Raw genomic sequence first — 17,359 nt, 5'->3', positions numbered from 1 at the left:
ACAGATGCACTCTAGTACTTCAGATTTGTAGTACAGATTTGCTCTATCACTTCTTGGACTTAAACGAGATCAGAACCTGAGCACAAGGAAGAAACATCTGTTGCAGACAAATCACTTTCTACCTTGCCAAAAGCAGCACAACATGCAAGTCAAAGGCACTTGATAATGAACACCAACACCTTCTCCCTGGCAGCACGCTCTGCCAATACACTCTGTTTCTGCTAATTACAGAGTGGCGTAATTGGATTAGCTAAGGACTATAGCCAAGTACAAAGTTTGAGGCATACAGACACCACGAATGACAGAACAGAATGAGGTTGGGTGGGACCTCTAGAGATTTAAGTCCAATGTCCCCACCCAAGAAGGGTCACCCTATCCCAGCTGGATTTTGAGTATTTCCAAAGACAAAGACTATATGACCTCTCTGGGCAATGCGTTCCAGTGCTCAGCCACCCTCGCAGTAAGTGTGTAATTTTTGTTTTCTTATGCTCAAAAAGTATTTCCTCTCTCAGCTTGTGCCCATTGCCTCTTGTCCTGTCGCTGTGTGCCGCTGAGAAGAGTCTGGAACCATCTTCTTTACACCCTCCCATCATATGTTTATAAACACTGATCAGATCCCATCTGGGGCATCTTTTCTTCAGGCTAAACCCAGATCTCTCAGCCTCTCCTTGCAGAAGAAATGCTCCAGTCCCTTAATCATCTTTGTGGCTTGTGTTGTGCATTAATGACACTTCCCACTTTTGCAACATTGACAAATTTGCTGAGGTTGCCCTCTGACCCATCTTCCAGATCAGGAGGTCATGGTATCTCCCATTCAAGGCTTTTCAGGAGATATGAAATACCCTCACCTGAAAACATGAGCATCACTTGATGTCCACAGGTTAACCGAGGAGCCTACCTCCCATGAACCACACTGAAATGGAGTTCAACAGTGCTACAACACAGCACTCAAACTACTGAAAAAAGCCCAGAAATAACTCACTCAATCCAAGTTAAATGTAGTAATAGCCTTTAGAAATTCTTTTACCAAACAATGTTCAACATGTTTAACAAGGCCAATGAGTGATTAAAGTGTACAGAGAAGATATCGTAACCTTGAGAATAGATAAATCCTGGCAGAATTGCTCAAACAAGGCTAGTAAGAAAGAACAATTTGGCCAGACAACAAAGTTGGTAAACATCCAAGGAGAATAAATTGTCCTCAAAAGACTCATGACCACAAAAGGGAAAAAGGAGCAGGGGCTAAATCCCCAAACAACCAACAATCACTACCCAACCCCCCCCTCACATGCATAGTGTAGGTTTTCAGTGTCAGCATTATGTAAAGATAGTAGATAGGTGGAAAGGCAGAGACTACTTGGAAAACATATGAATATTTATGTCTTTAAGGTATATAAAGGATGAACTTTTGGTTTAGTGTGTGCATGTTAGGAGGAATGATCCCCCATGCAGCCAGTGCCAAATCAAGAAAAGCTTGCTTCTTAATGCCACACTGTCATTAAGAGGTTTATTCACAATTTCAGTGACAACAGAGCTATCAGCAGCCCACCAGCAGGGATGAGCATCTACTTTTCAGCTGTATAATTGAATTGGAGCCATTGAATACTATGTTGCACGTTAAAGAAAGAGCAGCACACCATGAAAATTGTTAATAAAATACCCAGTCATTCCTAACAACCCACACAACGCTCATGCAAAATACAGTTGTCCTTGAGCTACAAAGGTCTTACATAGTCATTATGGTGTTAACATTCCAACCTTTTCCTCAGTCTATCCCACACAGCTGTGTACATCCCCCCAAAACAGAACTGAGACACAAACCCCTTTTGAGTCCGGAAGCAGAGGAAGGAGAGAGAATGGAGAAGCTTGCCCTTTTTCTGAAGTTTCTGTAAAATGAAGGAAGACTTGGTATGGAATGCAAAAGTACTGAAGAACAAAGTTTAAGAAAGTAGTAATAACAAACAAGGAGAATGAGGAAAGGAATACATTCTTGATTCTTATTTGTGATGCAACCTGGTCTGCAGGGACACGCAATTGTCAATTCATAAATCAAAGTCTTCTCACTTCAGTGGCATGCACAGCGACAGCAAAAACATGACATAAGTAGGCTGAGGCCCCAGGGTATTTGTGTGTTTACTTGGAGAGTCGGCATCCAGCTGCTATGGTTGCTATGCTTGCTTCTGCTGGCTTGAGATTTCGTGATTTAGGGTCCACAGGAATGGCTGCTGCTTTAGCTGTGACCCAGGAGATGCGCTTTGTGTATTTGAAGAAACTCATTCAATCACTGCCTTGTTGTCTGGGTTTTTAATGTGAGCCTTCAGAGGGATTCAAGACTTTGACAATCTACTGGAATAAAAACACCACTGGATAGCATATTTAGGAAGTTCCTGTCCAAGCCTGATCATCAGTACCTCAATCTGATACCAAGATTTCTTCCAGAATGGCAGTCAGAGTTATACTGAAGTACATTAAATGGTCAACAAAGGTCAATTGGAGGCAAGAACTAGACTGCATCATCTCCAACTGAATTCCTACTTTATAACCTCCCTCTACTAGAGAGCTTGTCATTCGCAATGGAAGTTCAAAAATTGAGGAAAAAAAAAAAAAAACACCATACTATACTCCTTTAGTTCACTGCCTCACAGAAATATGTTGACACTTTTCTATAAAGCTACAAGACCACTGGTGATGCTACTTCGCCAGATTCCTTCAGAGACAAAGCAGATGACCTTCACTGCAAGAGTTGTGTCTTGGTAATATCACAGCATTCATACAACTATTCCTGCTGTGTTCAAATGAATCCAGTACCTCCTGGGATAACTAGGAGCTTTCATCCAAAACTTATACCACCAGCAGCACAGTATTCCTTCACTCAGCTTTAGAAACTGCCTGAAAAAAAAAAAAAAAAGCCTTCTGATGAGCAACCAGGTGTTCGGTCTTCAGCAGCATCTATTTTATTTACCAAGAAGTGAAAACCCATTTTTGACAGGTGTGAACAGCATATACAGCATCAAGAAAATTTAAAATAAGTTTATAGTGGCAAACCATGAATTCATTAGCTTTCATTCATTAGCTTACTAAGCAGTCAGACCATTTTTACATTCTCTTCTTTTTTTAATTCCCTACACCATTGCTAAGCAACAGCTTCTCTAGTTGAGTGCTACAGCCTTTTGTAGGACTTACTATGGAGCTCAGAGATAAGAAGTCACTACCAGCAAACTACAAAACTTCTGCAAAACTGTCAGCAAATATTTCATAGCATTGCCATTCAAGAGCCTCTCTGCATGAGTTATAGGGACAACTGCTTACCAGACGGGAGCAGGAACTTCAGTTTCCTAATACCAGAGGACAGATAAGTAAGTTTCTATATAAGTACAAAAGATAATGTTCTCCCCATGAAGACGTTAAGCTTGGGCAGTGCTTACCTTGCATTTCCCCTCCCCTACTCCCTGAGATACCACATGTAATTTGCTACCCTACAAAACAATAGGGCTTCAAACCAAACAGCAAGATAGAGAAGAAAATCTTCAATATTTGAAGACTCTACCAAGACCCATTAGTATTGCAAGCCATACTTGCTTACTTTAAGGACTTGAAAAATATCAAGTAATGCTAACTCACTAGCAGTTCAGAGAAAGATTTAGCTCCATCTTCTTCTGCACGTCTACCTGGAAAACACACACAACAAACCTCAAAGCCCTTAAATAAAGAGGCATATGTTGGTGTGCACCACCTATTCTGTCTAGATTAGTTATTTGTGATACACTTACAAAACTTCTCCTGTAAGAACTCGAGTAGCAATGCAGAAAGGGGAAAAAAAAAAAAAAATTGAACTCTGCTTTTTTTTAAAAAAAAAAAAAAGTAACTGATCCATACCATCAGTTACAGTTACATGAAGTCTGGGGTTTGCTTTCAGTTGATGCAGATTCATTAAGTATTCCCACAAAAGAACAGCAGTGCAAGACACAATATGTTTGTACGAGAGCAGTGTCTTTTTTTCAAGTGTACCTTATTCATACAGAAAATATGACATTAAGCATGCAGGAATAGATCTAACACAGGCTGAACTTCAACTACAAGTCATATTTGTACAGCAAATGAAGAGTACCTTACAACACCTTTACAGACTAACCATCAGTATCAAAAGGGCCCACATTTGCACAAACAAGCCTCTGAAAAAGCAAAGGACAGGACAAGGCAGGTAAATATTTCAAAACAAGACAGATGTGCAACCAGTTCTGCAGTTTCTTCGTGTCTGCATTACAGATGGACCAAGTCTTGTGGCCAGGATCCTCTTGGTAAACTACTGAGCAGTCTTTTCCAACTCACTGTTCGATCATGAACTCCAAGAGATACTGCTAGCACAAAGGTGCATGTAGAAAACTACTTCCACTTTCAAAAATAAATGTATTGGCTATACCAGCACAAGGCTAAGAGGTTTAATTCCGCAAGGTGTGCATTCTATAGCATCCTGTCCACAAGAGTCATTTGGAAATTTTGGTAAAGATGCTTGTGACAAACACTTCTGCAAACATGCCAAGCCAACAATTCGACACCTGCAAGTCTCCGTACCTTTTCTGTGCCCAAACGTTAAGTTTATCCCTCCCCCCACTCCCTTCAAAGACAAAATATTTCTTAGTGAAATGGAGCCACACATAAAAATGTAATTTCAATGGTTTTTAAAGCCATGCAAAACAGAAGTTTAAGTATAAACTGGATTGTTAAGCCTTCTCTCCAGCACAGAAGAGCATTTTCTGTGCATGGTAACTACCACATCTGTATGCAGCACTTCCTACAGGGCTGAGGAATCCCATATCAGCTGGATTTTCCAATGTTATATCAGCTAGATGGTCTCTCACAGAGAAAGCCACATACCCGTCAGATAGGAAATACTACAACAACTTCTTCAGACATTAGTTGGTTTATTAGGGACATTTTCACATGATGAGCAATTCAGCTCTAATGAACCGAAGAAGGGAAACCAAGCTTATCTGGTTTCCAATGGATGGGGTTTTTAACACATGTATAATCAAGTGTTTAATTGTGTATGAAGCAAATGCAGCTGTGCATGAAAGTTGGTTAATATGATCCAAACAGGGAGCTCAGTGAGCTTTATGTGCATCAGTGATCCCCGTACCTTACCAAGAGATTTAAGCCAGTATCCTTACATGGTGGTGAACTTGCAGACTTGATGCAAGCCTCCCACACCCAGAGAGCAGCAGTTGACAGGCCTACCCTGTGTGATCACTAATTATTAGCCCCAGGCAGCAAATCCTAGTTTGAAGCAATAGTTCAGCACCGTCATAAATGTCTGTCACATATAAGCTACAGTGCAGTAAGACAAGCCATACCAGTCTCTTACTGTCTTATCAAAAGAGGCTCCCAATCTTCTGCAGGACGACATCAGCTTTTTCCACCTACACTTGAAGATATCTAAAAATCATGTAGCCAGTCGACAGGGCAACAGGTCTACACTGGAAAGCCATGACAAGGGTACAATTTAACAGCTTCATCTTGGCCTCAACCTAATTGCAGACACGTGGTTTCTAGTCAGGCTGGCACACTGGCTCACATCTATCTGCAAAAGACTGTGAGGACATATGCCACAATCATAAATTATAGATCGGGGCTTTAGCCAAGCTACCATACTGAGCAAAACTAGATGACTTACTGCAAATGTCTTTGTAGAGCAAGAAATCAAATTTGAGAATTTGATCTTGCAATTCTCCATGCTCAAAAGGAGCTCCCCACACTCAAAAGGACTGCATCTTTTATACACAAAAAAAGTAGAGGGGAAAAAAAAATAGAAGGAAAAAAGACACAGACATATACATAGATACACATTACTGGAAACCAATATGTATAACCTATTACTTCTCCTCCGCAATATATTAAGCTATCTCACTAAAAAAGTTATTCTTTCCCTTAGAAGCCTTGAATATCAGACAAGTCAGCCACTGAAAAGTTCCAGGCTGGAAACTGAGAAACACTACACTTTGTCAGCAATTTCTGAGGAACAGCACATACGAATTTACACACAGCATCGCTGCTGCTAAAGCCATCCTTCCTCACAATCTGAACAAGCCTACCAGTTGACAGCACAATGCAGCATCTGGACTTTCTAACTCTGGTTAGTACTTCCTTAGGGACCTCTGTACAAAACTTGAGCACACTGTGACGTTCAGTAGCTACAAAAATCGGATTGTTTCTCACATAGCATGGGACAGAAGCTTGGAAGTTATTAATCTCGTCAAGACTCAGCAATTAAACATTAGAAATATTCTTTCTGGCAAAGACATATTTAACTTCCCTTTGCATCTCCACCTACTGCTACTTTTTAAGACACACTGAGAGCTTGTGGAGCTTCATTAAGGATAAATTGTTGTTGAGAGCAGTATTGTTTCCTACAATTAACTTTTGCCCCTCAAGAAACTGGCTGCCATTGGAGTTAATAGGGTTCTCTCAGCTACATGCAAAATGGCCATCAAATGGTAACTCTATCAAGGACCTGTATAAACTTAATGCTGTGTGGAGGTTAACATAAAAAAAAAAAATCATGGAACAGCAGCTTAAGAAGTAGTCATCATTTTAATTACATCAAAGAAAAGTGATTTATTTTCTTACAGAGAGAGGATTAGCCGCACTGGATTATGTGTTCTTAATCTGTATGAAAAGAGTTGATTTTTTTGATTTTTAATAATCATCTCTCACTTGCTGAAAGCAACATTTTTTGGTTTTCCCCAAAACAGTTTAAGAAAAACTAACACAAGCGTCATTTCTTTGACAGCTAATCCATCCTATAAAGGTTATATTCATGCAGCTCACCAGGGAATTACAAGGTCAATTGAATACATATTGGTCCTTTCTCTTTACTGTAGTTTTTTCCCCCACCATACTAAACACACTGCTTTATGCACTTAGATCGGGGATATCACTAACTAGACAGGAACACTCACCTCTAAACAGACCAACACCCCGACCCCCCAAAGGTCATTTCTCTGTTTACACTCAAATAAACCTCCACCTGAGGAGTTTTTCCCCCATCTCTGTGCTGTGCAAAGCTATCTTTGGAAAAGAATAGCTGAGGTATGTGTTTAGGAAGACAAAGGTGTGTGGGGTCAGTACATCACATGGTCAGATTTGTACCACTGTGCAGCTTTGCATCTGTTCAGGACAGATCCAAAAGGGCAGCCAAGAGCCTGGGAGCAGCAGAGCACACAGGGCTCCGGTTACTCCCTATCGCTCTGGCAGTCTTTGATATCTGTTGCAGCCAAATGTGAATCCCCTCAGCCTTCAAGTCACTCTGCATTATGCCATGGGCATGCAGACTCCTCATCACCTTTAGAACAGGCTAATCAGGTGTTCCCACTCCAATTCCTTTGCTGCTGTCTTAGTGTATGCGTAGCATTAACAGGCAACAGAAATGAACAAACAGATTTGTCGCCACTTCCACAGAAAGCACACAATTTCCCAAATATTCAAAATAATTTGTTACCATGATCTCCACAGAATTCGTAGAAGCCACAGATGTTAGTCTTTTAGTGGAGCTCCCCCAGCTTTTATACACAATTAATAAGCAGTGATCTCCACACGCATCTAAGTGACACAGTTTTCTTACCTTAAACACACTAGTCTTCAAGAGACCTTGGGATAAAATGTTTAGCATAAGTAACAGAGCGACATGCCAATATATGAGAAGGACAGACAAAACTCAATATAGCACAAGTTCAAGTGAAGCTAAACTCACATTCAAGGCCACAGCTAATAGCAAGAGAGCCTCTGTCATGCAAGTTACTGCAGTTTTCTATGTGAACTCAGCAGAAAAACTGCTGTACTGTGAACTTAACCAAACAAAGAGTTTCAGTAGCAAAAAGCACCGTTTTCTTTCACTGACAGATAGCAAGCACCACACTGAGCTAAAATGTCTCAATTTACTTTCATCCTTGTCGCTCAGCTAGAAATCTGTTCTAAAGACAATTGTTAAAGTCACTATAAGAAAAAAGATAATGCAAGCTGATGGACTTCACTTTTTGGTGGGGGAGATGGTCTTGAAGTGCACTGGTTTCACATAGCTATTACAGATGGAACTTGCTGATTTGCCGGGCAACTTTTGACAATCTTAGTGTTCTAGTAGACTAGAACACGATTTCTTTTGCTGTGTAACTCGCTGAAAATAACGAGTTAGAGATGCTATCTCTCACTTGCAGACACTTGGCTGAATTTCCCTGCATCTTAGTAATGGCATTACTTTCTGAAGGCTGTTTGATGGTCATCACCTTGATTCCTGGTTCCTGCAGGACAGATATTCACATTAACCAGGGCCACGTGGGGATGCTCTGCAGAACCCAGTACTACCTGTGGTTAGTTAACCATCTCAAGAAATGCTGGTCAACAGAGCTCAGTTACCACACGTCTTCTTTTCAGTATGAAGCATTTCAAGTGGATCATCTAGATTCTTTGTCTCTATAATCTTATATCAACTCACTGTGAATATTTAGAAAGCTAGAGATTCACAGTACAAAGACGCTTTTACTAAATCCAAACCTTATATTATACATAAGCCCCTCAGTGTTAAAGTAGATTAATTTGAATACAGTTTGAACCATATCATTTGCTAAAAATATAGCAGATTAAGAAAATCCAGAGGATGCCAAAACATCTAAACATACTTCAAGACTTGCTTAAAAAAAGGATACAGATCTTCAATGTCATTTGATCTTCAACAAAAATAACTCAGAGTTACTGTGTCCTTCCTTTTTAACTTAATCCAATCAAAAGTAGTTCTTACTATTAGCAAAGATCTTTAAGCCATCACCTGAATTTGCTGTTTTCTTGGCACTGCTGCTATACCAATGAATCCCAGAGGCTGTGAGAGTCAGCAGGACTGCCACCTGCCTTGAGTTAAACTATTTAATTTATTCCACTTTCTGGATTATCCCATTAATGCAACAAAATGTTTTTCTACCAGTGGCACAAAAAACTCAGTGACAACAGAACTCCCGAGACCATAATTTTTCAAAAAGCCTTCAAGAAAAAGTTTTCCGAAGTCATCTCTCACATTCCCCACTGAAGAGCAAAGACATTTTTGTGAATAACTGTGTACCCAAGAAAAAAACTAAGGTATGTATTCAGCTTCAAAAAAAACCACTATTTGTCTACACAGTGGCATTCTATTCACCAAGCATCACAAAACATAAGTTACAATTGCTGTACAGGATGAGTGTCTACTTAAAGTGGTATATAATAAATAACACTGAAATAAAGGTATACAAATTCTAGAGCTTCAGAAAACAAGTCCATTTTTCACATGTTGTCAGGAAGGAACTCTACTTCACAGTACGTAACAGAACAGATGTAATGTGCATGTCTTTGGTGTATCTGAAGGATGAGAAGTGGGAGGAACGATGGATTACAGTATATATGTACTGTCCAGCCCTGTATGACAGGTTTATTCTTCATTTCCAAAGTGGACAGCTCCTCATTTCCTTAATAAATGTGGTTAAAACAAATAAAGCTTCCATTTACAAATATACTTCAAGACTTTTTCCCTTCCTGCCATCCCCTCTGACATTAAAGAGGGCCACTTGTCAATAATAGCAGTGGAAGGAAGAGGGGCAAAATTACGATACTTGATCTCTGAGGTGCATTTGTGCAGCCTGACAAGTTGCACGCCAAAACCCAGGGGCATTGACAAGGTCACCCTTCTGGAAATGCACGTACCCACAACAGCCTGCTTCCCTCAGTGCAGAGCAGTGGGCACCAGGCTTAGGCCTTGCATTCCACACTGCGCAGCCACTTCCCCTCCACCCCCCCAAAAAAAAAATATTATCAGAAACACTGACCACATTCCCTGCCAAACACACAACCTTAACTTCTTATGGATAGTCATCTCCATATGAGGAGACCTGCAAACACTGTAGGTTTTTGGTTTAGTCACAGAAGAGCAAAACAAAGACAAAAACTACACACAGCTGTTTTCAATTTTCAAACACCTTTGCTGGTATTAAAAAAAGGTAAATCCCTTGTCAGCTGCTATTCAGAATTCCCTAACTTCACTCCTCAGAAGCCTTTACATTGTTGTACATCCCTCTGTTATAAAGACTTCCAGCTTTGCCAGAATTCACCTTCTCATCAACTTATTCCAAGCTGTACTGGTTGTCTTTAGACTTTAGTTCTGAACACAACTTCATGCCAAAGGGTAGAGAAGAGGTAGGGAAGAAACAGTTTTCTCCACATACTAAAGTACCTTCTCCAAACTCATCAGTGAAGAGCATGCAGAGCTATCATGGCAGTCAAGTTGGTTCCTTCCCAACGTGAACCTTTTAGGTCATTTCAGTTTCAGTAGTTCCACATACAGACTTTTCAATAATCCTCTGTTAAACTTCCACATAACAAAAACATGTGCCTAACCGGAACCACCTAACACCCTCCGGCAAGTGATTCACATTTAAAAATGGGTACCATAAAGCTTTTGTATTGTTCACGCAAATTTTCCTACCAGTCAGTACAAACATTTGTTCAGTACTGAACATCCTTAATCTCTGGTTGAGTATCCACAGGGACTACTGCCAGCCCAGATGCTCTCTACTTCTCCTACTCCAGCAGCTGATTGATTGCACCTGCTTCACTTTATTTGTTCTTGGTTCCTTTCTTGATTTCTCCTCATCACTCTTCCTGAACAGCCACTCCACACTTTACTAATCTATCTGTCATTTTTTCACTGTATACAGTGTTGGAAGTAAATGGTAAAGAACTTTTTTCACATTCCCCATCAGTGGCTGTTTTGGCTTGTCAAACCCACAGAGGATTTTCCCTCCCCCTACCCCTTCAGACCTCTTCAGCTCATCACTGCCAGAATTAGCCTTTCACTTGAAAAATATCAGAACTTGGTGATGACTTGACAGTGCTATGCCCAATTTCATCACACCTGAGACTTCACTTGCTCTCTCCAGAGTCTCATTTAGGCTGTACCAGTTGCCCTCTGTGTGTCCCAGTACAGGGAGCTTAAGTTCTCATCAGCAAGACAACTTAAATTCTAATTTTTCAGATTTTAACTCAGAAAGACAGTTCTTACACACTCTTGATACCTTCAGAGTGGAGTCAACATTTAATGTGAGTAACATTGAAAACAGATACAGTAAGTCACATTAATCTACATATTTCTTTTAATTGTACTGACCAGTTGAAACACAAACTTTTCAGCAGTCTAACCTTCTAAAGATCACTGTTCCACACAGCTTATTTACAACAAATACATCAAAGAAAACAAGCAACTATGGATATTTTCTCCTGGATGCACAGTATAACAAAAGCTTCAAGTAGCAGAGGAGTGTTACAGCACAACATTTGCCTTCCAGCATTTTTTGAAGTGTACCGGGTACTAACAGAAAGAATGCAAGAGCAGCTACAAGAAAATAAATTCACCACTGCCATGATTCAATACCCGCATATTAGACACTGACATTTTGCTTATGTGAAGGGTAACAGCAATCACAACGTAAATCCACACCTTGTCACATTCAGCAGCCCAAGTAATACAAGATCTGCGAATTTTAGAACATTATACAGAATGTGAGAGTAGTTAGAATGAAAACAGAGTTTAGGCTAGAATGGAGGAGGAGTCTCCCAGTTAAACCATATGATATATTGCTTATCCCCACGTACCACAAGCTCCCAAAATGAACTTTAGAGAAGTCAGGTCATCTTATTTATTTTTATGCAGGCTCTGTTTTCTAGATGGACCGGCTTCTTGATGTCGTAAGATATAAAAGGCCTACTCTAATGGGAGAAAGAGGTCTATGGGTACTGTTTTAATATAACCACTCATCAGCAATGAAGAGCTCAGCAACCTCTGACATATTTTCACTTCAAAAGCTTTTAGGAGTAGATGATAGCATTAGTTGTTTATGACAATGGCATCTGCAAATCTGTCAGCTCCTCCAGATTGTGCTAAATTAAGTGTTATATCTTTCCCATTTTATTAAAAACAGCTGATCAGTTCCAGGCCTCATCTCACCTGCAATATTATCATAAAGATCATGTTTGCCATAAGATTACTCTACAGAGGTGTTCACACAGTATTTGCCCTTAACAATAACAGAAGGATCTCAATACTAGTCCTGAATCTGCAGGAGCAGGAAACACTTTAGTTCTCATCATTAGATCCCCCTCCAAAAAAACACAAACTGCAGCCAAATAGGATAACAAGACATGGAAATAAAAAAGGAGGAGCAAAACAGCTCAGAAGGCATCCCTCCTCTTCCACACCCCTGTGCGGATGAAAGAACTAGATGAAGAACTTCAACAATTCTGTATTCCGTACATAATTTTCTAAGTGTATTGGATTCTCATTTTTGACCAAGCCTTCATTGCAAGTATTTAGACAACTCTACTGGTGATCGTAACTGCAGTAACGCTGTACCTGTGTACCTGCCACAAGAAGGGGAGTTAATCCAGGCCAGGCTGCTGTTCCTCAGCCCAAGAAAGCAGGCAGGACCTTAAGTAAGAGAGGCTTCAAACCCAAACTTCCGCCATTTCTGGATTTTCAGAAAAACAACACAACTTGCAGGCTTCTCCTCTGCTTTTCAGCCACGTACCAGAACAACACTACTTTGTCCAGATTCCCTGTATCGTTATGCTCGCTCAGTTTCAAAGACAAAGTTCATTAGGCTTGGATGACTGCTGGAGCATATGGAAGGTAACACTGACTCACACTGAGAATAGCTATTTTACACACTTAAGGGTATCAGTGTTTTTATGACTCGGTCTGGGGTGCTTGCAGAATTAGTGGACAGCAGTGAGGCTTTAAGAAACATTGCTGGGGATTTTCCCCCCTGCCCGCAAAGTGCCCTCGTTGCCACGTTAGACTGCCACTGGTAGTAACAACATGGGTTCTAAGTCTTGGCCCTCCTAGAAGTAACTTCAGACTGAGGAAACAGAATGTCCTATATTTAAAAGGGATTCCCCTGTTTTACTTACCATCACTTTCGCTCTTACTTTTTAAGTCTTCCATCCACGTTGGAATATTTTTCAGTGCAACATAATCCCTTAAGTACTCTTTGCGTCTTTCTTCCAAGGTCATCTTCAACAAACGCTCTGTTTAAGGGAAAGAGAAATAAAAAAAGGTTTGCGTTTTCAGATATTCTTGCATACTGGCCAAGTAGTAACCAATTCAATGTCCTTGCTGCAATTAAATGCCATTTGAGAACCAAGCACAGGTGATTCAATGAGTTACAAGTACTAGAAGTAAACCACAGAGCATCTGAACAACTGCACATGCCTATTTCTGGATATCCCAGTCCAGCAAAACGAAATGCCTCTTCACCACTCACTCAACTGTCCAGACTTCCTCCCCACATCACTACTGTGCCTCTTCTTCCTCCCACTTTAATTCAAGGATCAGAGAACTAACAGCAAGTTTATCAAGTAGGGAATTGTTTTATAGAGTATGTTTGGTATTGAAGTCTATTATTCTTCTTCAGATTCTGCATTTGTTAAACCAGACTTTTTTAAAAAAAAAAGTTAAGATCAAAACTGAACCATTTGAACTGAAACAAATTTACCAATGCCACCAAGTAAAGGCAGGGCACAACATTAACAAAGTGCTACTATGGTACAAAAGAAATGAAAGCTAAAACAAATGTTATGTTGCTTTCTAGATGGCTGGAGTGATAAGACAGATATTTTTGTTTGCTTGTTTTGTTTTTCTACAAACAATGTCATTTTAAGCATGAGAAAACCAGTCATTCACTTTAACCACATTCAGTGGCATTTAATCCCATTTCAGTTGGAAAAATAAAAAAAATCAGTAGCTGTAGAAAATACTAGGATATCCGTTAGGTACTCAAGCGTAAATAATACAATTATGTAAATCTGACAAACTTTGGTTGAACATAATCCCAAGTGCTAGGAAGGCCCACTGCCATCCACCAGCTAAATACACTTCAAAATAGCAGACCAGGACCAGCACAAACTGCATCTGCTCGATTTAAAGTTCTGCCAAACAGAACCTGGATTTAAAGTGAGCATCACAGGTTAAGCTTTAGAGATTTTTATTTGAGCTTTAATATGACACACTTGGTTACCTCCCTAAAACCCATATGGATGATTGTTTTATCCTGAGAAAGTCACGTCTTTTTTTTCAGATATTTAGTAAAAAGGTGAAGCCTCAAAAATTGTACAATTATGACAGCTACTGCCAACTTCACTTTTCTTCAGATCTTGCTGTAAGTGGACTAAGTTCTAAGATGAGAAAAAAACATCCTAAAGATGCAACACTGCAAACAACCCCAGTGCTTCAACAAGACCCTGTGCCTGATTTTTGCAGCCACATCCTCTTCTCCCACTCCACCTCATCGATGCTCAGTATTAGCTCAGCACCACGCAGAGCTCTTCCCCTTCCAAAAAGAGGGGGGGGAGGAAAAACCCAGACTAAGCTGTAGAGCATATCATGACGCCCATACCCTAATCAGATCTCTGGGTCTGTTTTACCAGTGGCACTGCACTGTTATTATCATACTAGTAGTTTTTCTTGACACATTAATCAGTAATAAATGCTCTTTGATGATTCAAGATTTTTTAGGGCTGTAGAGGAAGGCTAGAGCCATATTATTTGCCTTGGGCACAAAGGACTAGATGGACATGAAAAGAATATTTTCATCTTGAGTTGAAGGAGGAGTGAACAAGCCGAATATGAAAACTGCTTCTCAGATCAAACCTTAAAAGAAAATCACTTTCACTGGGTTTTGTTTTGTTTTTTTCCAAAATAAAGTTTCCTAATTATGCAGGCCAGCAGAGTCTAATAACCAGAGGCAGGTTTTGAGCACAGATTGCCTTATCAAAATAAGGGGGTTTTGATATTTTTGACAGTACTACCAATTTCTTCAGTTGACAAAAAACATTGTCACAGGCTTGGTATCTTAATTGGATATTTACAACTCCAAAAGTAAAGCTAACATGATTAGGATCGCTGTTATGCACAACAGATATGCACTTAACTCCATTATTTGATCTTCAGGCATACAAAACACCAAGTATTTATTGTGCCCGTTAGAAGTACTACAGAAAGGCAAACCTAAGAGAGTGTGCCAGGTTTAAGGGACTGACAGGCAGAGGAACTATGAATGCCTTTTGCTAAAGAGGTTACAGAGCCAGTTAGCCAGTTCTGTGCCTTCAAAACACAAGTTCCTCCCTCTAGGAAGGTTTTATACAACTTTGCTCTTGCAAGTCAGCAGCGAGAACTTAAACTGAGTCTTAATCATACATAAACCTCTGAAAAGACACTTCTAACAGCCTCAGCTGCAAGTGGTTTTCTGCCTGTAGCTTTATGAAGTGCCTTTCAAAGTCTGCAGGCAGAGCAGTCCTGCATCTAAGACTGAAATCAACTGTAGCCCTGCTCGTATTCCATTTCAGCTGTCCTCAAGCAGAGAGACTCCTGGGAGAGCACGGACCAACCCTTAATTACCACAAAAGTAATTAAGAAAAGCAAATGTATTGTCAGTGGGTTTGAACTCAATATTTAGCAATCAGTGCTTTTTCTTTGTAAAAAGGTCTTCAGAATATAAAAGGCTGAGAAGGGTTGCACTCAGAGCTTCACAGGAAGAGTAGAACCAGCAAGCATAGGCAGCTTCACAGGGGTTCAGGACTACCTGAGAAATGCAAAGACAGACCTGACAAAAGATTTGATTTCAAAAGTACAATGTGGGTAGAAAGGAAGGAAGTTGGGCATCTGTAGTTTTTCTCTCTAGCAGAGAAAGTACTGAAAGCTGAAGAGCAATGCCAACAATGAACACAGAAGTTTTTTCTGCCCTCCTCACTGAAAATACCGCAGGCCAGGATCATCAGTACAATGCTGGAAAAGAGTTACTGGAGCAGAAGACCAGTAAACACTATCCGTTCTCACTAGGCAAAGAGACACTGAGTTCTGGCCAGCTAACATCCACAAGCATGCTCCCTGGATAGAAAAAAATCTCACCAGCAGTCGTAAGCTCTGGTTTGCATTTGTTAACATCACCATTACCATCATGCCCACAGCTGACTACGACAAGGAAAGCGTGCCCGCAGCTTTGGGTTTCCAGCTTAGCCTCCAGCCCCTCCACTCGACCCTCCCTACCGAGGGTTCAAGTTCACAGGCCAGGCTATGAATTCACACAGACAGCAGCAGAGTTGGAAGAAACAAGTGGGAGTAACAGGAACACTCACAGGAGCCTACCAGAAACCTTTTCCCATCTGCCCCCAGCACAAAACCATTAATTTTTTGAAGGTAACAGCATACAGCATTAGGGACTTGCGAAGGAAAAGTCAGTTACAGCTGATCACACACAAGCAATACCTGAGAAGATTTAACTATATCTTCTCTACTGAAAACAGAAACTTAAAATGTCTGGTAGAAATTTGTTGCTTCACCTTAAGTACAGAAACGTGCTTTGTAAGACAGTTTTGAAAGAGAAAAGCTTGCAACAAAACTCACTTCATTTGAAAAAGAGTTTGACAGGAGCAGTTTATTTGTGTTTTAACAATTTTTCCTTAGAAACACACACTTGATTTCTGCCACAAACAAAAAGGATGAATCCTGTCCTTCAAACCGGTTTTCTGCCTTCTTGAATTGAAACACACAGTCAGAGGGATGATGAAAGAAAAAAAAAACAAACTTAAAATACGACCCACTGGTGTGGTTTTGTTTTTCTTCCTCTCCTCCTGGCATATTTCTAGATTATTTTGTAAACACACCAGGCAATAAACATTTCCTCCCAGCCAATGTAAACATTATACTTCAACTATCTGAGTTTCTTCTAATTTTGACACTGCCCTCCATGTGATCAATAGAAAATATCAAAATGGCAAGGTCTGAATAAAATGCTTGTCCCACGGTTTTCGTGCTCTCGAGTTTGACTTTAGGGTTTTATAAACTGACACTACACAGGGTGGGAGTCCTTACAAAAAATACAAGGAATAAGTATTTTTCGGGGGTGGGGAGGGCTGTTTTGAAAGCCCCCAATCCCCAAAATACCTCACCCCAACTGATCAACACTAGAAGCTGAAGTGCATTACACCAGCCATACCAATAAAGCATATTTTCCCTGGAAAACATATGCCCTAAAATGAGAAAAAGCACGTTTTGACGGCATGTGCTTAACTTTTCGGCCTGAAAATACTTCCACAAGGTGACTAGGGGGCGGGAAGCCGTCAGGAGAGCGGCTGCTCCTCCCCAAGCCCCGCTGCCCTCAGCCCCAGGGGCCCGCTCCTCACTGCCAAAGTTACTCAGCGATAACCGAAGGTGGAGGGGGGGTGTGGGGGTGTGGAACACCCCCAAATCTCGCACAGCCGGAGTCCGTCCCCCCCACCCTTGTGGCTGCCGAGA

The 17,359-nt window shown here is 40.6% G+C and overlaps 1 protein-coding gene and 1 long non-coding RNA gene across 6 annotated transcripts in view; both read right to left on the bottom strand.

The window, feature by feature from the left end:
* Positions 1-13,095, bottom strand: part of MACROD2 (MACRO domain containing 2) — an 887,639-nt gene extending 874,544 nt beyond the window's left edge. For 4 of the 5 annotated variants that reach the window (XM_026844750.1, XM_026844753.1, XM_026844751.1 and 1 more), the window contains exon 1: positions 12,979-13,095. In XM_026844750.1, coding sequence (XP_026700551.1) covers positions 12,979-13,081 — 103 coding nt within the window. In that variant the 5' untranslated portion in view covers positions 13,082-13,095. The remainder of the gene's footprint in view (positions 1-12,978) is intronic. The other variant, XM_026844755.1, reaches the window with a different exon arrangement.
* On the bottom strand, positions 1,161-12,276 carry LOC113478029. The gene is made up of 3 exons (XR_003397992.1): positions 12,266-12,276; positions 11,665-11,670; positions 1,161-1,268 (listed from the first exon to the last, which is right to left on the bottom strand). It is a non-coding gene; the product is annotated as an uncharacterized LOC113478029 (long non-coding RNA).
* Positions 13,096-17,359: the final 4,264 nt, after the last annotated feature.

The sequence above is a fragment of the Athene cunicularia genome (genome assembly GCF_003259725.1).
Source record: "Athene cunicularia isolate RWA chromosome 3 unlocalized genomic scaffold, athCun1 chr3_part1, whole genome shotgun sequence".
Classification (NCBI taxonomy): Eukaryota; Metazoa; Chordata; class Aves; order Strigiformes; family Strigidae; genus Athene; species Athene cunicularia.
Note: the sequence above shows the minus strand (reverse complement) of the source record. Positions and strands in the feature narration are given on the sequence as shown.